The sequence below is a fragment of the Dermacentor andersoni genome, chromosome 9, assembly GCF_023375885.2.
Source record: "Dermacentor andersoni chromosome 9, qqDerAnde1_hic_scaffold, whole genome shotgun sequence".
NCBI classification, from domain to species: domain Eukaryota; kingdom Metazoa; phylum Arthropoda; class Arachnida; order Ixodida; family Ixodidae; genus Dermacentor; species Dermacentor andersoni.
In genome coordinates, this window is record NC_092822.1 from 63382190 (window position 1) to 63396668 (window position 14479).

The window sequence follows — 14479 nt, forward strand, 5'->3', positions numbered from 1 at the left end:
AGTGGAAGACAGCCAGCATCATTTTCATTCCGAAGCCTGGCAAGCCCCAAGCCATAGCGAATCTGCGTCCAATATCGCTAACATCATGCGTCGGCAAGCTAATGGAGCGCATCGTGCTTAACAGACTTCTAATTCACCTTGAGCAATCACAACACCTACCCCATAATTTGATTGGATACAGACATCACTTATCTACTCAAGACGTTCTGCTGCAGCTACACGAAGAAATCACGAAGGAAACAAGCAGCGCTCAACTTAATGCTATTCTTGCCATAGACCTCAAGAAAGCTTTTGACTATGTTAACCACGATGCTATGCTGCAAGAGCTCGAAGCTACTGGCTGCGGAACCAAGCTTTATAACTATATTAGGGACTTCTTACGGAGTCGCACGTACACGCTACGAGTAGGCGACATCACCTCACAACAGTATCCCCATCCGCAGAGAGGTATCCCGCAGGGTTCCGTGATCTCGCCCACTCTCTTTAATCTTGCCATGTGCGTAGTCCATAGAGTGCTACGAGACATCCCCGACATCAAATATGCGATCTACGCAGATGATATCACCATCTGAATCAACACGGGTTCGCCAGGGCATATCCAAGAAACTCTCCAACAGGCTATGAACAGGGTGCATGAGGCTGCTCAAACTATTCGCCTTAGATGTGCGCCGGAAAAATCTGAGTTGCTACTGGTCCATCACAAAAGATGGAGACCGCCCACCATACAAATTGTAAACGAAGGCGTGCCGATTTCCCAACCAAAATGTATTAAGGTACTCGGTCTCCATATCCAGAAAGATGGAGGTCCCGCTGCGACGGTGCATCACCTGCTCAGACAAGGAGAACAGGTGCTGCACATGATGCGTAGGGTCTCCAACCGAGCAAATGGAGTGAAAGAGGCGGATATGCTTAAACTAAGAAACGCACTAATTATGTCCCGCCTGCGCTATCACCTGCCCTATACCAATCTCCGCAAGCAAGATGTCAATCGCCTTGATGCGCTCATCAGGAAGGCGACAAAGCTGGCCATCGGCATCCCGTTTAGTGCCAGCACTAAGCTCCTACTTGACATCGGTTGCCATAACACGGTGGAGGAACTAGTCAGCATTCATCGTCGTTCCCAAGAACTGCGTTTGCAGCGCACGTGTCAAGGTACGCACATCCTCCACAGCATCGGCCATCATCCTGAAGCTGCGCCCCTTCTGAACACGCGCCCACTACCCCCGAAACAACGCGAACTTCTAACTATAGCTCCACTGCCACGCCACATGAATCCAGAACGAGGCAAGGAGAGGCGACGACAGCGAGTTGCCTACTTCAAGAGGTACACGGCAAGACACCCTGACGGCATATACTTGTACGCTGATGCTAGCGTTGGTGCACGGGGCTCCGCTATAGCAGTCGTGAATAACAACCTCCAAACTCTACATACGGAGTTACTCCCAGAGACAGATCCGACCTTAGCGGAACTGACAGCCATCGCAACTGCGATCAAACACATGCCCCTTAGTAACTCAGCCTACCCAAGAATCATATTTACCGACTCCATGGCGGCTTGCAGGAAATTGTTGCACAACGATCTCCCTGCCCACACTTCGACATTTATTCAAGAGCACCTTCAGGGTCCTCTGGAAATCATCTGGATACCTGGTCATGACGGACTGCCGGGAAATGAAAGAGCTAATCAGCTCGCCTGCGAGACTTTGAACCAGGCACCCTGCATTCCGCGACCAGCCCAGACGAAAAGGTGGGCTCCCCTGCTTCTGCGGCCATATCAAGAGGCAAGACGCAAGTTCCCCAAGCTCAGGAAAGTGCTCACCCGTGAACAAGGTGTACTGATTCGTCAGCCCAGACTGAAACACTCCCTACACCAGCGAGAATGCACCTCCTCCGCGGCCTCTTACCTGAAGATCCCCCACCCTGCCGATACTGTGGCGAACACCCGAACACATCCCATATCCTCTGGTCCTGTGGACCACCCCCACCTCCCCTTCCTGCCCCCACAAATCTTTCCCCTAAACCCCATGCCGGGTGGCTGACAGAAGCAGCCAGCGCCGACGACCAACGGTACCTTGCGGCGTTTATCAGTGCTGCATTGAAGAATGCCGCAAGCGAGGCTCTGGACTGAGGGCCTTTCCACGTTACCACCGAACATGAAAATAAAGTTTTTTCTCTCTCTCTCCCCGGTGTTGCCGGCATGAGGGCTGCAGTCACGCGTGACGCGTGCTTTAGTAATTTACGTTGACGTATTTTACTATAAAAAGTAGCATGAAATATTTCCGGAGGTCTTGCAGTACGTTCTTATCCTTGCACGTATAAAAATTGAATCATTTGCTCGTTCCGCGCGACAATCGCTAGTATTTGAGCGATGTATGTACGTACATCCAGTTCCGGCTTCGCGCTATTGGCTAGTCGCTCATAGCACTTCTGGGCGACGAGCGACGATTTCTAGATTTCCAGAACCGAGCCATCTGTTCAAGCGACGGCCCGTTTTGTCGCTCGAAGCCGTCGCTCGTCGCCGTCGCGCACTAAATCGCTCTCACAGTGTTTATCCCTAAGACTGAACTGTTTTTGCTCATGTTGAAATGGTGTGATTATAGGTCTGGTTTTGTCTCCTGTTGCGGTTTTCGTGCACGGTGCGAAACTGAAAGGATGCTTATGGGCTACGAACTCGGTGAATTGTCGAGCAGCTAGTTACGCATCGGCATCGAATATAACGGCTGCTGTGTGGAATTACAATTGCAGGGGCGCTTTGCATACGCTTATTGTTTTGGACATGCCTGTGCATTTGCTAATATGAGTTGGCGTGTCAGAGTTATGTCATATGAACAGCTAAATCAGCCTTCCTCTGGGGGTTACAAGCGTAATGTGTGCATTTTGCTATAGCATGGCAGATCAAGATGTGTTTATCGCTTGAATATTTTTAGTAGAGAAATAAAATATCAAAATAAAATGTTGCTTTAATTCCCTGTTACCAGTCTGTCGTACACAGAACAATAGGTTGGCGTAATAAACTAATAACTGCGGTTTAACTGCAACTTTTACATGCCTACAAGAATCTAAAATGCTAGATTTCAAACTGCAGCAGTAGTCGGGTCTGTCAAAAATGAACTCCACTGCGCACCTCATGCATGAAAATAAGTTCATGCCTTTTAGTAAGCTTAGATGCAGGCCGCAGTGAACTTGTTAGTATTGAAATGTGGGTAAGCTTGCCATAACAAGCCTTGTTGCCCTTTTTTATAGGCACATTCATATATCCATTGAGCTGAAGGACAATATTTTCATCCCTACTGAGCATCATGTTTGCAGCTATAATCCTCAAATTATGGCTTCAGCAGTGGCACAACCAGGGATGGTGCGGGGGGGGGGGGGGCACACTGGGCACGTGCTTAGGATGTGTCACAAGTGGTGTGTGCGCGACACACCAGACTCATGACAGACCTATGACGTCTGAAAATGACCAATATTCTATTCATTAGCAGGAGTATTCTAACATTCATGAAAAACAAGGATGAACTGTGGTTTATTTGTTTTTTTGCTTAAATCTAAAAATTGAAGTTAGTTTAGCAGTTGACTGTTGCAGTCATTTGGATGTTTTGCATGCATTTCACTAGGAAGACTAAGAGCTAAGACTTTTTTATTGCCATGGCCTTGACTGTCTTGATGTTGTTTTGCACCATGCCCTTGTGTTGACTTTTGCATACGATATTTTTCAGGCACCCGCTTTATATAACGCAAGAAGGAAGCTGCAAGGACACGAGGATGTGAAAGAGCCAGTGCAGCGCGACTTCACGTAGTGCAGAGGAGCCAATGCCAAAAAATCAAAATACATTGGCATGTTATTTGGACAAGAAAACTAGTATGTGGGTATATTGGGTGTACCATTTGACCAAATGTCAACAAAATCAAGATACAGTATGTTACACGAAGATGAAAATTCTCACGTGCTCCAGGCAGTCATCTTAACATGGTATATTTATGTAATGTCTCTGATTGGAAAGTCAAATCAAGTATGCTCTCTGGAGACAAACACATAGCAGCAAGTGTCATTGAAAAGTTAAAAATGTGTTTGAAGAAAGCTGATTAGTTCTGAGAAGTGACTGCTTTTTGTCTTGCCTCTCAGCAGATATATCCATGTGATAAAAAAATAGTGGTGCAATGAAATTGCATATTTGCTTAGCGACATGATACATACTTGCAATGAGCACGGTGCCTGTGTTTACTATAAAAAGCAACAGCCCATGCTTGGTTAGGTTAGGCCCACTACAACATGCAGGCATGGGTGATTGGCGCTTTTTTTATTTCTGTGTCGTGAGGTTTATTGACGTGCGTATAGGTGCAGTGGCTCGCAGTATGGCTAGTACAAAAAAGGGGGGGGGGGCAGATATTTGTAGCTCACTGTACACGACACAGGGCAAATGAAATCTGTGTTCAGTAACTATGTTAAATGCCATGTACGTAAATTTTACAACGCTACTCGTTCGAAGCGCGCACAGGTGCATATTGAAAAGTTTCCAGGGTAGATAATTTAGTTCGTAATTTACACTAATTTTGCTCGAACCACGAGACATAATAATTTGAATATACTGCACGGAAAAACCTAAAGCGAATTAAATTGTGTGTCAGCTTCGTGTGTATACATATAGTCTTTCCTATGCATTAGGTTTTTTGCGTAATGCATTAACCGTTGACAGCCTATCTTATGATGTGTACTCTGTTTACATTACAGTTGTTTATTAGTTTACTCGTTTGTTTTGCGCCTGATGAAATGCCGGCATATATATATTTTCAACATTTGACATAACCCTGTATGTTTTGCAGGGACAACCCAGGACGTGCATTTCTCAGCACCCAGTCAGCTGCCAAAAGTGACTCAAACACAGGCCACCAGTAAGTGGACATCAGTTGCAATTTCACATTATGCAGTTGGCGGCTGCCTTGTACGGAGGCTTTATTTTTTTTAATGAGATGGTGATGTCGTTCTAATGTACATTTTGACCACAAAGGTGCGATCATGTCTCACAGAGGCATATATGGTTGCTATTCTCTGCGAGGGACGTGTTCTCGTGTTCGTGAAGCATTTGTGTTTGGCAGTATTGTCGCCCAATGAGTCGGATATAAACACTAACTCGCCACTGCCGGCAAGTAGTTGCGAGAAACGCATTATGACGCTGTAAAGTTATTTCATTAATTCGAAGGAAAGTTTTGCAGCAGGAAAAAAGGTTGCTATTCCAGGTAAACATGTCTTTTTCTCACAGGTTATTTAGCCAAACTGTGGATGCATGAAATTCGTGACTTATGAATAGATTTTAATTTATTCTTTAGTAATGCTTCTAAAAGAGACTAGAAATAGCATGTGACTACCTCTGCAATCAGCAGACCATACATTTACAGTCATAAGTGGCAGTTCCATGCAGTCTGGCACTTTATATAACCTTTCCTTTCAGCAACATTGGAACTGGTGGCTGCGTTTTCAGAAGGAGAAGTCCACTTGACACTGTATATGAATGTGTGAATTCGGTTTTCTTTGTATGTGTCGGCTCACTGACAAACAGTGCAAAAATCTGTTGTACCATGAGCCTGACGACGCCTTCTGCTGCTACAAATGCGGCACTTCGTATTTTATAGTACTGCATGACATTTAAATCAAAGCTACCACATAAAATGATCAAGAAAACTAACCGCTGTTATAGCTGTTTTCCTCAAAGAACGCTTGTCCTTTATGGGCTGTGTTAATCTGAGCTCTCCACCGATGTTTCAGTAGTATTATCCCTTAGTGAGTGAGAGATTGGGGGCAATTAATCGTATTAGTGCTTAAGTGGTGTCCTAATTATGTGCATTTGTTCCAACAAAGTTGTCTAGATTACTTTATTGTGTAGTGTAAAGCTTATGAAACCATCAGCAACTACTGAGTTGCTAACACGCATATGGATTTGTCACTATACAGGTGGAACTCGGCTGTACCACTGCAGTGCTGCGGAAATTGCCTTCACCAGCGGCTTTGCAACAGCTGTTTCGCAGCATGTCGGTATGTGTTAATTTATAATTATGTTGGGATGGGCTAGTATTATGGACCACTGCTACTCTGTATTGTGACAGATCCATATGATAAGGGATGTAATGGGCACAGCGAAAACCTTTGAATTTTTTACTATGGTACATAAACAGGCTCTCCTTTTCGTCACTGGAGCAGGAGAGAAGGGCATGCAGGCACTCCTGAATGTACATATATTTCAAAACATGAGAGAGACATATACACGCACACACACACACATACACAATTAAACTAAAGGCAGGGACGTTCCATCTTTCATCTTGAATTGAATTGTGCAGCGCAAAAATACAACACAGACCACAGAGAAGCACACATGTTAACAGGTTTGATACACACGTTAGTTCAACAGATTTGATACTTCAAGTGTGCTATTTTACACAAGGGGGAAGGGAAAGGGGAGAAAATCTGCAAAAAAGTGGAGTGGAAAGAAAGGAATCGTGCCAAAAAGCATGAGAAGCATCGCTCAGCCAGGATCACCAGCAGGACATCTAAAAAGCACGCTGATAAAATTACATACAGGACAACCTTACGTATAGTTTGTTTCAATCAACTCAGATCACATGCAGCCATTACTGCAATCAAGTTGTTTCCTTATGTCATATGAGGGAATGATGTAGGCCCAAAAAACTGTTTAGAGCTGAAGGATTATGTTCCATTCTAGCCTCATTGCCTGCTTTTTTATCATATTGTTATCAGCTGCTTATGTTAGGGACAAAAAGTAAGAGTACGAACTGTTTCCCGATTCGCCATTCCACACAACATGTCTTTGTGACTATATGTACATGCAGATGATCCATAGTTGAAAAATATTCAGTACAGTAGAATCTCATTACAAGATGCACTTGGTTGTAAGAGACATCTGAAAATGGTTTGGTTGGTTTTCCGATGTTTGCCACGTTAACAATACTGTATACAAGAGACACCTTTGTTACTAAGGGTGACTTTTTAAGTATTCACTACTTCGAAGGGACACAACCCAAACACATTCACTTTGTGCACCTTGTGTGCTCCGAAGGGCGTAAAGATCACGCAATCCTTACACAAGTCAATCGCGCACGTCTCTTTTAGCATGAACCAGAAAAGGAGGGCAACGAGGACAGTGCAGGGCAGAAAGTGTCGGCAGTTGAAGCTGACAAGCGTCTAAGAGCACCTCAAAGGTACTGCGAGCAACAAGGCTTGCAAAGTGAAGTGTTTAAATTCCAGAAGTTGGGAAGGAAGCTAACACAATCTACAGTCACTAAAAAGCTGTGAATGTCTTCTTTAAAGGGCCCCTAAACCACCGAGGTTGAAATTTAGTTGCGGTGTTGCAGTTCTACACAATAAGGCAATGAACAGGTAGCCACGAGAATTTTTCGAAACGGTGCAGTAATAGTGGAGCTACGTGTGTTTGATTATCGAAAAGTAGTCCCCACTCATTTTACTCTTTCATCTGGTACACGCCATATGGACAGTATCGTCTTTTCCTTGCCTAGTACACCTCCAAATGTTACGGGATAGGCCAACACCAACGAGCTCTGTTGCTGCCGCGCTGGCCCGTCGTCCTGCGAGGGGTGGCGCTAATACAACGGAACAGTATGGTGACTCGTGTTGAAGAGCCTCATAGGGAGACCCTTCTGTTGACGTTTCTGTTCTTTGCTCCCATTGGCTGCCCACAATGGCATTGCGTGCAACGCGACGAGGAAGAAGGAGTGTGTGTATTTGCTTGCAGGCCTTGCCGTCAGTCGTACACTTTCGTTAGACCAATCGACAGCACCGGAAACTGGTGACATCATCAGAGACAGCCTGGTGACGTCAGGACAAACTGGGGGGTGCAGGATAGGTCCAGAGAGGCGCACGGGGTCATTTTCTTCATATTGTGGTGCTCCGGCAGTGCTACGCACTCTGGCATTTGGCTTCGTCGATCGTGACGGCATTCTGATTTCGATACGCGTGTTTACTTGAAATGTTCAAAAAATGTCGAGAAGTGGTTTAGGGGCCCTTTAAGCCACCCTGAGCATTTATTCCTTCAGATATATCAAAACATACTTTAGTGATGATGCATAATAAAGTGATCTAGTCTGGCTCCTCAGTGTCTCAAAATTTTTGGTTTCGAGAGACATGTTTCCCGTGCCTCTTGAATATCTTCTGATGAGGCTTTACTGTAATATACACAAACAATTGTGTAACTCCTCCTGCAAGTATTATTCATTAAGCCCGGTCACTTATGTGCAAAGCTTGTGGTTAAGTCTTGATGTCCGTACTTTTTAGAGCTATGTTTATTAATTCATGGTGTTCTTATTGGTTCTTCGATGCAGGAGACAATGCCTACGAAATTATTGGCCCTGATCATGAGAGCCCTCAAGGGGCAAACAACATCTCTGTTGCAGAAGTGAGCCCGATACCACTTGGAAGTTACCATGACAGATGACACGGCAGCAATAGATACAGAGACTGCCATGTCTACTGCAGCTGCAACAGTGTACGCGGCAAGCAGCAGCGCGTCAGCATCAGCAGCAGTGTCAGAAGGAACCACACCAGGCCTGGTAGAGCAACATGTGTGCTATCACTGACTTTTTTTGTAGTGGATACAACTCATTTGCTCAACATACAAAAGCTTTTCACCACGACTGTGAGCCAGTGTTATTGTGCAGCAAGTGCAAGACTAAGTTAGGTGTTATAACACAGTACAAGCATCACTTTAATATATGCAAATGCAAACATATTACAGTTGTTGCCTCCCCAGCCAGCCCACATAGTGACAACAATGTGGAACACATGGTGGGACACACCTCTCCCCCATTACAAGATAGTAGAGACTGTCAGTGTTGTTGCTAGATTGACTGGTCTTTGTAGGCAACTAGAAGGACAACACAGGTGTCAAAAGATTGTTGTTGATGTTGTTGTTGAAGAGGTAAAAAAGAAGTTTGATGCAGCTGAAGTGCCAACTGATATTGAGCAAATCAAAAGCAACCACCTGAGAAAGCAACACTATCGAAATTTGGGTATCTATGTGCCGCCAACTCTGGTAAGAATGGCATAGGACAGAAGTGTGATGAAAATCACACAGACCCTGCTGTTGCATCACTGGCCACAGTGAGCAGCGACTTGTAGGGCAAGAGAGTCAACTGAAACTAACATTAAGATATAGTGTCATGCTCCCATGTGACCACTTTTCAAGTTATTTTGCAAGATACAGCTCAACCTCCAGAAACGAGACTGCAACTTGTCTGTAAAAAAGCTTTCAAAAAAAATTATTCATAACACTATTAACATAGCAGTATCTTTTTTTTTTGTGTCGGTTCGAGGTTCCCGGCTGTCCATTAATGCAAAAATTGAGGAAAAAAAGAACATGTGTCGTACTTACACCTTTTTAACAAGTACGAGGGGGACAGAACTTTTCTAGTCATGCATCTTCATCATACTATCAAGTTTTTAAATGCCTTTTATAATTATTATTACCAGTTATATCTGAGTGCATTGTATGCATGTAGCAGGTGTAAAATCAGGTCAGTTGGATCAGATGCCTTATCTGCAAGCGAGCCCTATATTCAAGAAATTTGAATTAAAATAGTTACGTTAGAGACGCAGTCTTTCAGCACTTTATTGCCTGTGGTTTAAGCATTGCTCAATACTTTTGTGGGTGGCAATTTCAACCGGCACAGCACTGCGCTTTGCCACAGTCACATTTGTCTTCAAAGCGGTGTTTACCATTTGTGTTGATCTGTTTGTGTATGCATAGAGCAAGTTTTTAATTTATATTTTTCTGCATTCTTGTGCTTGCACTAAGCTTGTATAAGGCAGTTACAAAATGTGCGTCACTATAACGAACTGTTCTGTTGAGCTTACACTTGCAAATAATCGTGTTCAGATGGCCGCACTTCTATGCGGGTGCACCGCTAGCTTTGTGTATGTTCTCATGTTTGTATAAAGCTTATATAAGCTAGTTAGAAAATGTATGTCCCTAAGCATTGTGATATTCTTTAAAGAATTGCTTGGTTGGTTTTACACTTGTGAATTAGTATTGAGGCGGTGGTATGCCCACTGCTAGCTTTCTGTGTCCTCACGTGTTTGTATTAAGTTTCTACAAGGGAGCTACAGCATGTACGTCACTAAGCACTGTGATATTTTTTAAAGAACTGCTTTGTTGGTTTTACACCTGTGAGTAATAGTACTCGGGTGGCACTAGTCATGTGTAGGTACACAGGCACCATTTGTATACATTATGCTCATGTAAAGCAGTTACAAAGTGTATGTCACTAATTACTGTGATATTTGTTGAATTGCTGTGATGGTTTTACACATGTGAATAATAGTGGTCAGGACACAGTACTTGCGGTGTATAGTTGAATTTATACACTGCCAAGACATGGGCTGTATACGTACCAAAAGAAATGTATGTCATTATATTGTTGTGATTATTACTGTTTGGATTTTATTAAACTGTAACAAAATTGTTTCTTGTATCTATTGAGGTATGGCAATTTGTCATGCAACCAAACTGAGGACCTGAACTTGTGCATACAAATAAACAGCTAATTTAAGAGTATACTGCTCATATTCTGCTAAACCAGTTTAACAAATCTTGTACTACAATGCTGGAAAAATGACAGAGCTGACTCGGATGTACAGAAAAAGTTCTGCACTGGCTGAAGGACTGCCCCACACTGGAGTTCGTAATGTTGCGTTTATTGGAGTAGAACAGAAAGTGCACTTCTATTAAAAATGCGACAGTCGGTGCAGAAACATAAGGCAGACGAGCGGATGTGGCACATTTTTTTCAGGGCCCTCCATGCCTACTACTGCATTTCTAGTCTTCCTGTGCTCTGCGTATAAGCCCCTGTTCAGCCAAGGTTTTTACTCCATGACAGTTGTTCTACTGGGTTCGTAGCAATATTGAAGAAAAAAATTCAATGGTTTTCAAGGACTTTCGAGGCCCCGACACAGTAACTTCAAGGACCTCGTGCAATGTGTGTAGTAGTTTGGACAGGCAATAACTTGTTCAAGAACACCGTTTAACTTTAATGCAAACAAAAGAAAAAACAAATCGCATTTCAGTGATTTCAAACATTTGAAAGACTGCTAATTTGCCTTTCTCCGCCCACCACTAAACGCACACAAGGAAGCATTTCAAGAAAGCGCTCAAAGTTTTTCTGCAATAGCACAATTAACTACTTGGACCTGCAACATTTGCAGTTTTTGAATATTGTTTGGTTTGACAGTGTATGTGATGTCATCTGTTGCCTCAGCTTTTTCCACCATCAAATAAGCAAAAGTCATTTCTAATTTCTTTTTATTGTCTGTCGCTCTCAATTTACTCTTCACGGCTTCTCTTCGAATGCCTCAACTGTTGTGCTTCCTGCTTCTGCTCCTCCAAGCACATTTGTCGCCGGTTCCATGTGCATAAAACTGGTATCTGCAGCTCCTTTGTAATTTCAACTTTAAGGATGTCGCTTTCCTTCTATTACCTCCAGAGAAAATTTTCTGTGACATGCGAAAGAGTGTCACAGAAGGGAAAAAAAGCGCTTGGCAATGTCTGCTAAGTCTAGCCAAGTGTACAAGTTTAAGGACTTTCCAGTACTTCTAAAAATTCAAGGGTTTTCAGTGCCTTGAAAATGGCATTTTAGAAATAAAGGATTTTCAAGGATCGCTACAAACCCTGGATTCTAGCACCTAAATAATTTTACAAGCTTATTTTGGCATGGAGTTTGGAAATTCATGCTTTCTAGCTAACGCTGCACTATCTCTGTACAGTGAAGCCACGAGAGCGCAACTATTTTGGAGTAAAGAAAAATACTGAAAGCTTTTAATACCACTTTTCTTTTTTTCTATGGAGCTTCGTATTGCCTAGTTAAGTTTACGAATGTGCCTGGTTTAGGCGGGCGTTTCTTCGACATTTTCTGGAAGAAGCAGATGTCTAGCCCCCGTATTCAGAAATGTATCTTAATACAAAGCTCATGCTTGACTTGATATAAACGACGCCTGGTGCGAACGTCCCCCGAGACGCTCACTGTCTTTCTTTTGGTGCGTTCACGACTTGCGTCGTTTAGATCAAGTCAAGCATGGGCTTCAAGTTATGATGCATTTCTGCATGTGGGGGTAAGCGTGCACAATTCCGGGCAACGCACTGTGCCATTGACACTGAGAGAAAACGGGGAAAACAGAGTTAACCACTTATGCTCCTAAACTTTCGCGTACCTGTGGTGTGCGTGTATCGTGGAAGAAGAAACAGCGCAAACACAAGGACGAAAAAAAGCATCAACCACACCAGCGCTTCGTGGTGTGGCATGTTTTTGCGCCGTCCTTGTGTTGCGCTGTTTCTTCTAAAATGCTCAACCAACTAGCCGGCAAGTCCATCCTGTGCATATATAAATTGAACACACGCATGAGTATAGATGGTCTGCGAAGCTTTTAGAACGAGCACTGCCACAGGATACGAGCAGTGCACGCGTAACAAGTGGACACATTTGTCATTTAAACATGCGTGCCAATGCATTTGACGCGGCTATCGACATAAGCAGTCTCCAAATGCTGGAATGCATGCGCTTCAAAACGCTAACGATCCGCTGCTAATGCAGGACAACAGCTCACAGCGGACTGAACCAAACTCTAAACTAATGCACTTGAAAAGAACGCCTACACGGCAGCGTGAGGCACGTCGAAATGCCTGGTACTGGCGTCGCAGTTGCTCACCAGTATACGCGCGAATTAAATTCACATACGTGGATGGTTGGCGCAATACTTTGTATCCGCGTATTTTGGAGAACATGGACTGGAGAAGCACTCGATCATGAGCTGAACGGCACATTTGTTTTTTTCCTGCGGTGACGACAAGCCGTGAATAGTTCTTACGTTGTCGTCTACGTTGTCTTCCTTCGTTAGTCGTAGCAAGGAATGGAAATGATGCAAACGCACACGTATTCCAATACACAACAGCACAGCACACTGCAGAGAAACCCCACCCACCACAGCAGATTCATCAAATACGTTTGGTATATATATAACCTCTAAAAGAACACGACTGGGCGTGGCGGCGCTGTGGTGTAATGGTTATGATGTGTGTCTTGAATTGTACAACTGCGAGTGTACGCGGGTTCGAATTCACACCATGTATAGAGCTTTGTGATTCTTGATAAGTATGCGATTTCCTTGACAATTGTATTCTAATTAGACTGTGTGACTCCTGATTGTGAAATTTGCGGAGATATTTGCAGATTAAGTGTTAATTCGCTTTTTTTTCTCCTCAGTGGCGTTCGTGACGCATACGCATAGGCCGCTTCAGAGCAGTCACGCCTCACGGTAGGCAGCAAATAGCCAGGAAAAAATGACTTTAAAATCCTGCATAACTTTGCTCACGCCTATTCTGAAGGCCGCTTGGAATCGGGCCAGTGTCTCTGAGGAGCCGCCTAGAGAACAGTATATCAGCGGCCCTAATTTGATCTGATTTCCTGCCTGCATGCGTGACCAGGACTTGGCTAAGAGGGTATTGGGAAGAGTACTAGCACTCTGTTCTGAAGGAGTACAAGCACTCTGTTTGGGGGAGTAGAAGTACTCGGTCTGGCGGTGTACTATTAACCCTGCGGGGAGATTATTAGCACTCTGCGGAAGAGTACTAGTACTCCCTGTGGGAAGAGTATTATCACTCTGCGGAAGAGTACTAGCAATCCCTTGCGGTGGAGTAACAAAACTCTGTCAGGAGGAGTTGACCTACTCTCTCTCAAAGAGGGTCGATCTACTCTCGAAAAGAGAGTGAAATATGGGACAAGCAGCTACTCCCTCAAAGAGAGTGCCCGGCACTCCCTTAGTTTTTAGAGTGTACCAATTCAGCTACCATAACGCTGTTTCCCCATCCACTTTGATGGGTATTTATGTGTCCTAGTAGAACCCTGGGAGTGTTAGCCAGCGCCACCACTCACAGACCTTGGCGGTGGACGCGGAACGTCCTTTTTGCCGCAGGCGTCAGGAGAACGCGACCTTCTTCGGTGAAGGAAACTGGTCAATAAACCCACATATGCTACCTGAAGGCATCAATGTAGCCGGATTCAAGACCCTCGTTATGTAATAAACGAGAAGAAAGGGGGTTAGCAGAGAGGCCCGATTTTTATTAGTCATATCATAAGAAGCCAACAAACACTGACACCATGGACAACATAGGGGCAATTACTTGTGCTTAATAAATGAAATAAGGAAACTATAAATTAATTGCAAATGCGAAGGTTGTGGCTTCGGTTCCCACCTGCGGCAAGTTGTTTTTTCATCCACTTTAAGTTTTCATTATTTAGAGTTTCTTTATTTCATTTATTAAGCACAAGTAATTGCCCCTATGTTGTCCTTGTCAGTGTTTGTTGGCTTCTTATGGTATGACTAATAAATATCTGGCCCCTCTACTAACTCCCTTTCTTCTCATTTACCACGAATACGTGGGTGTCACATGTGGCCGGGAAGGGA

At 44.0% G+C, this 14479-nt stretch overlaps 1 protein-coding gene across 2 annotated transcripts; it reads left to right on the forward strand.

The window, feature by feature from the left end:
• The first annotated feature begins 3518 nt into the window (after positions 1-3518).
• On the forward strand, positions 3519-10545 carry LOC129383967 (uncharacterized). Of its 2 annotated transcripts, none has more exons than XM_055069008.2 (4): positions 3519-3859; positions 4822-4890; positions 5948-6028; positions 8350-10545. In XM_055069008.2, exons 1-4 carry the CDS (start codon positions 3811-3813, stop codon positions 8460-8462), a joined length of 312 nt encoding a protein of 103 aa, XP_054924983.1. In that variant the 5' UTR covers positions 3519-3810; the 3' UTR covers positions 8463-10545. The 2 variants fall into 2 exon arrangements, 1 of the variants encoding a protein (XP_054924983.1); XR_008611738.2 differs by lacking the exon at positions 3519-3859 and adding an exon at positions 7124-7212 and having other exon boundaries at positions 4512-4890.
• The last annotated feature ends 3934 nt before the right edge of the window (positions 10546-14479 follow it).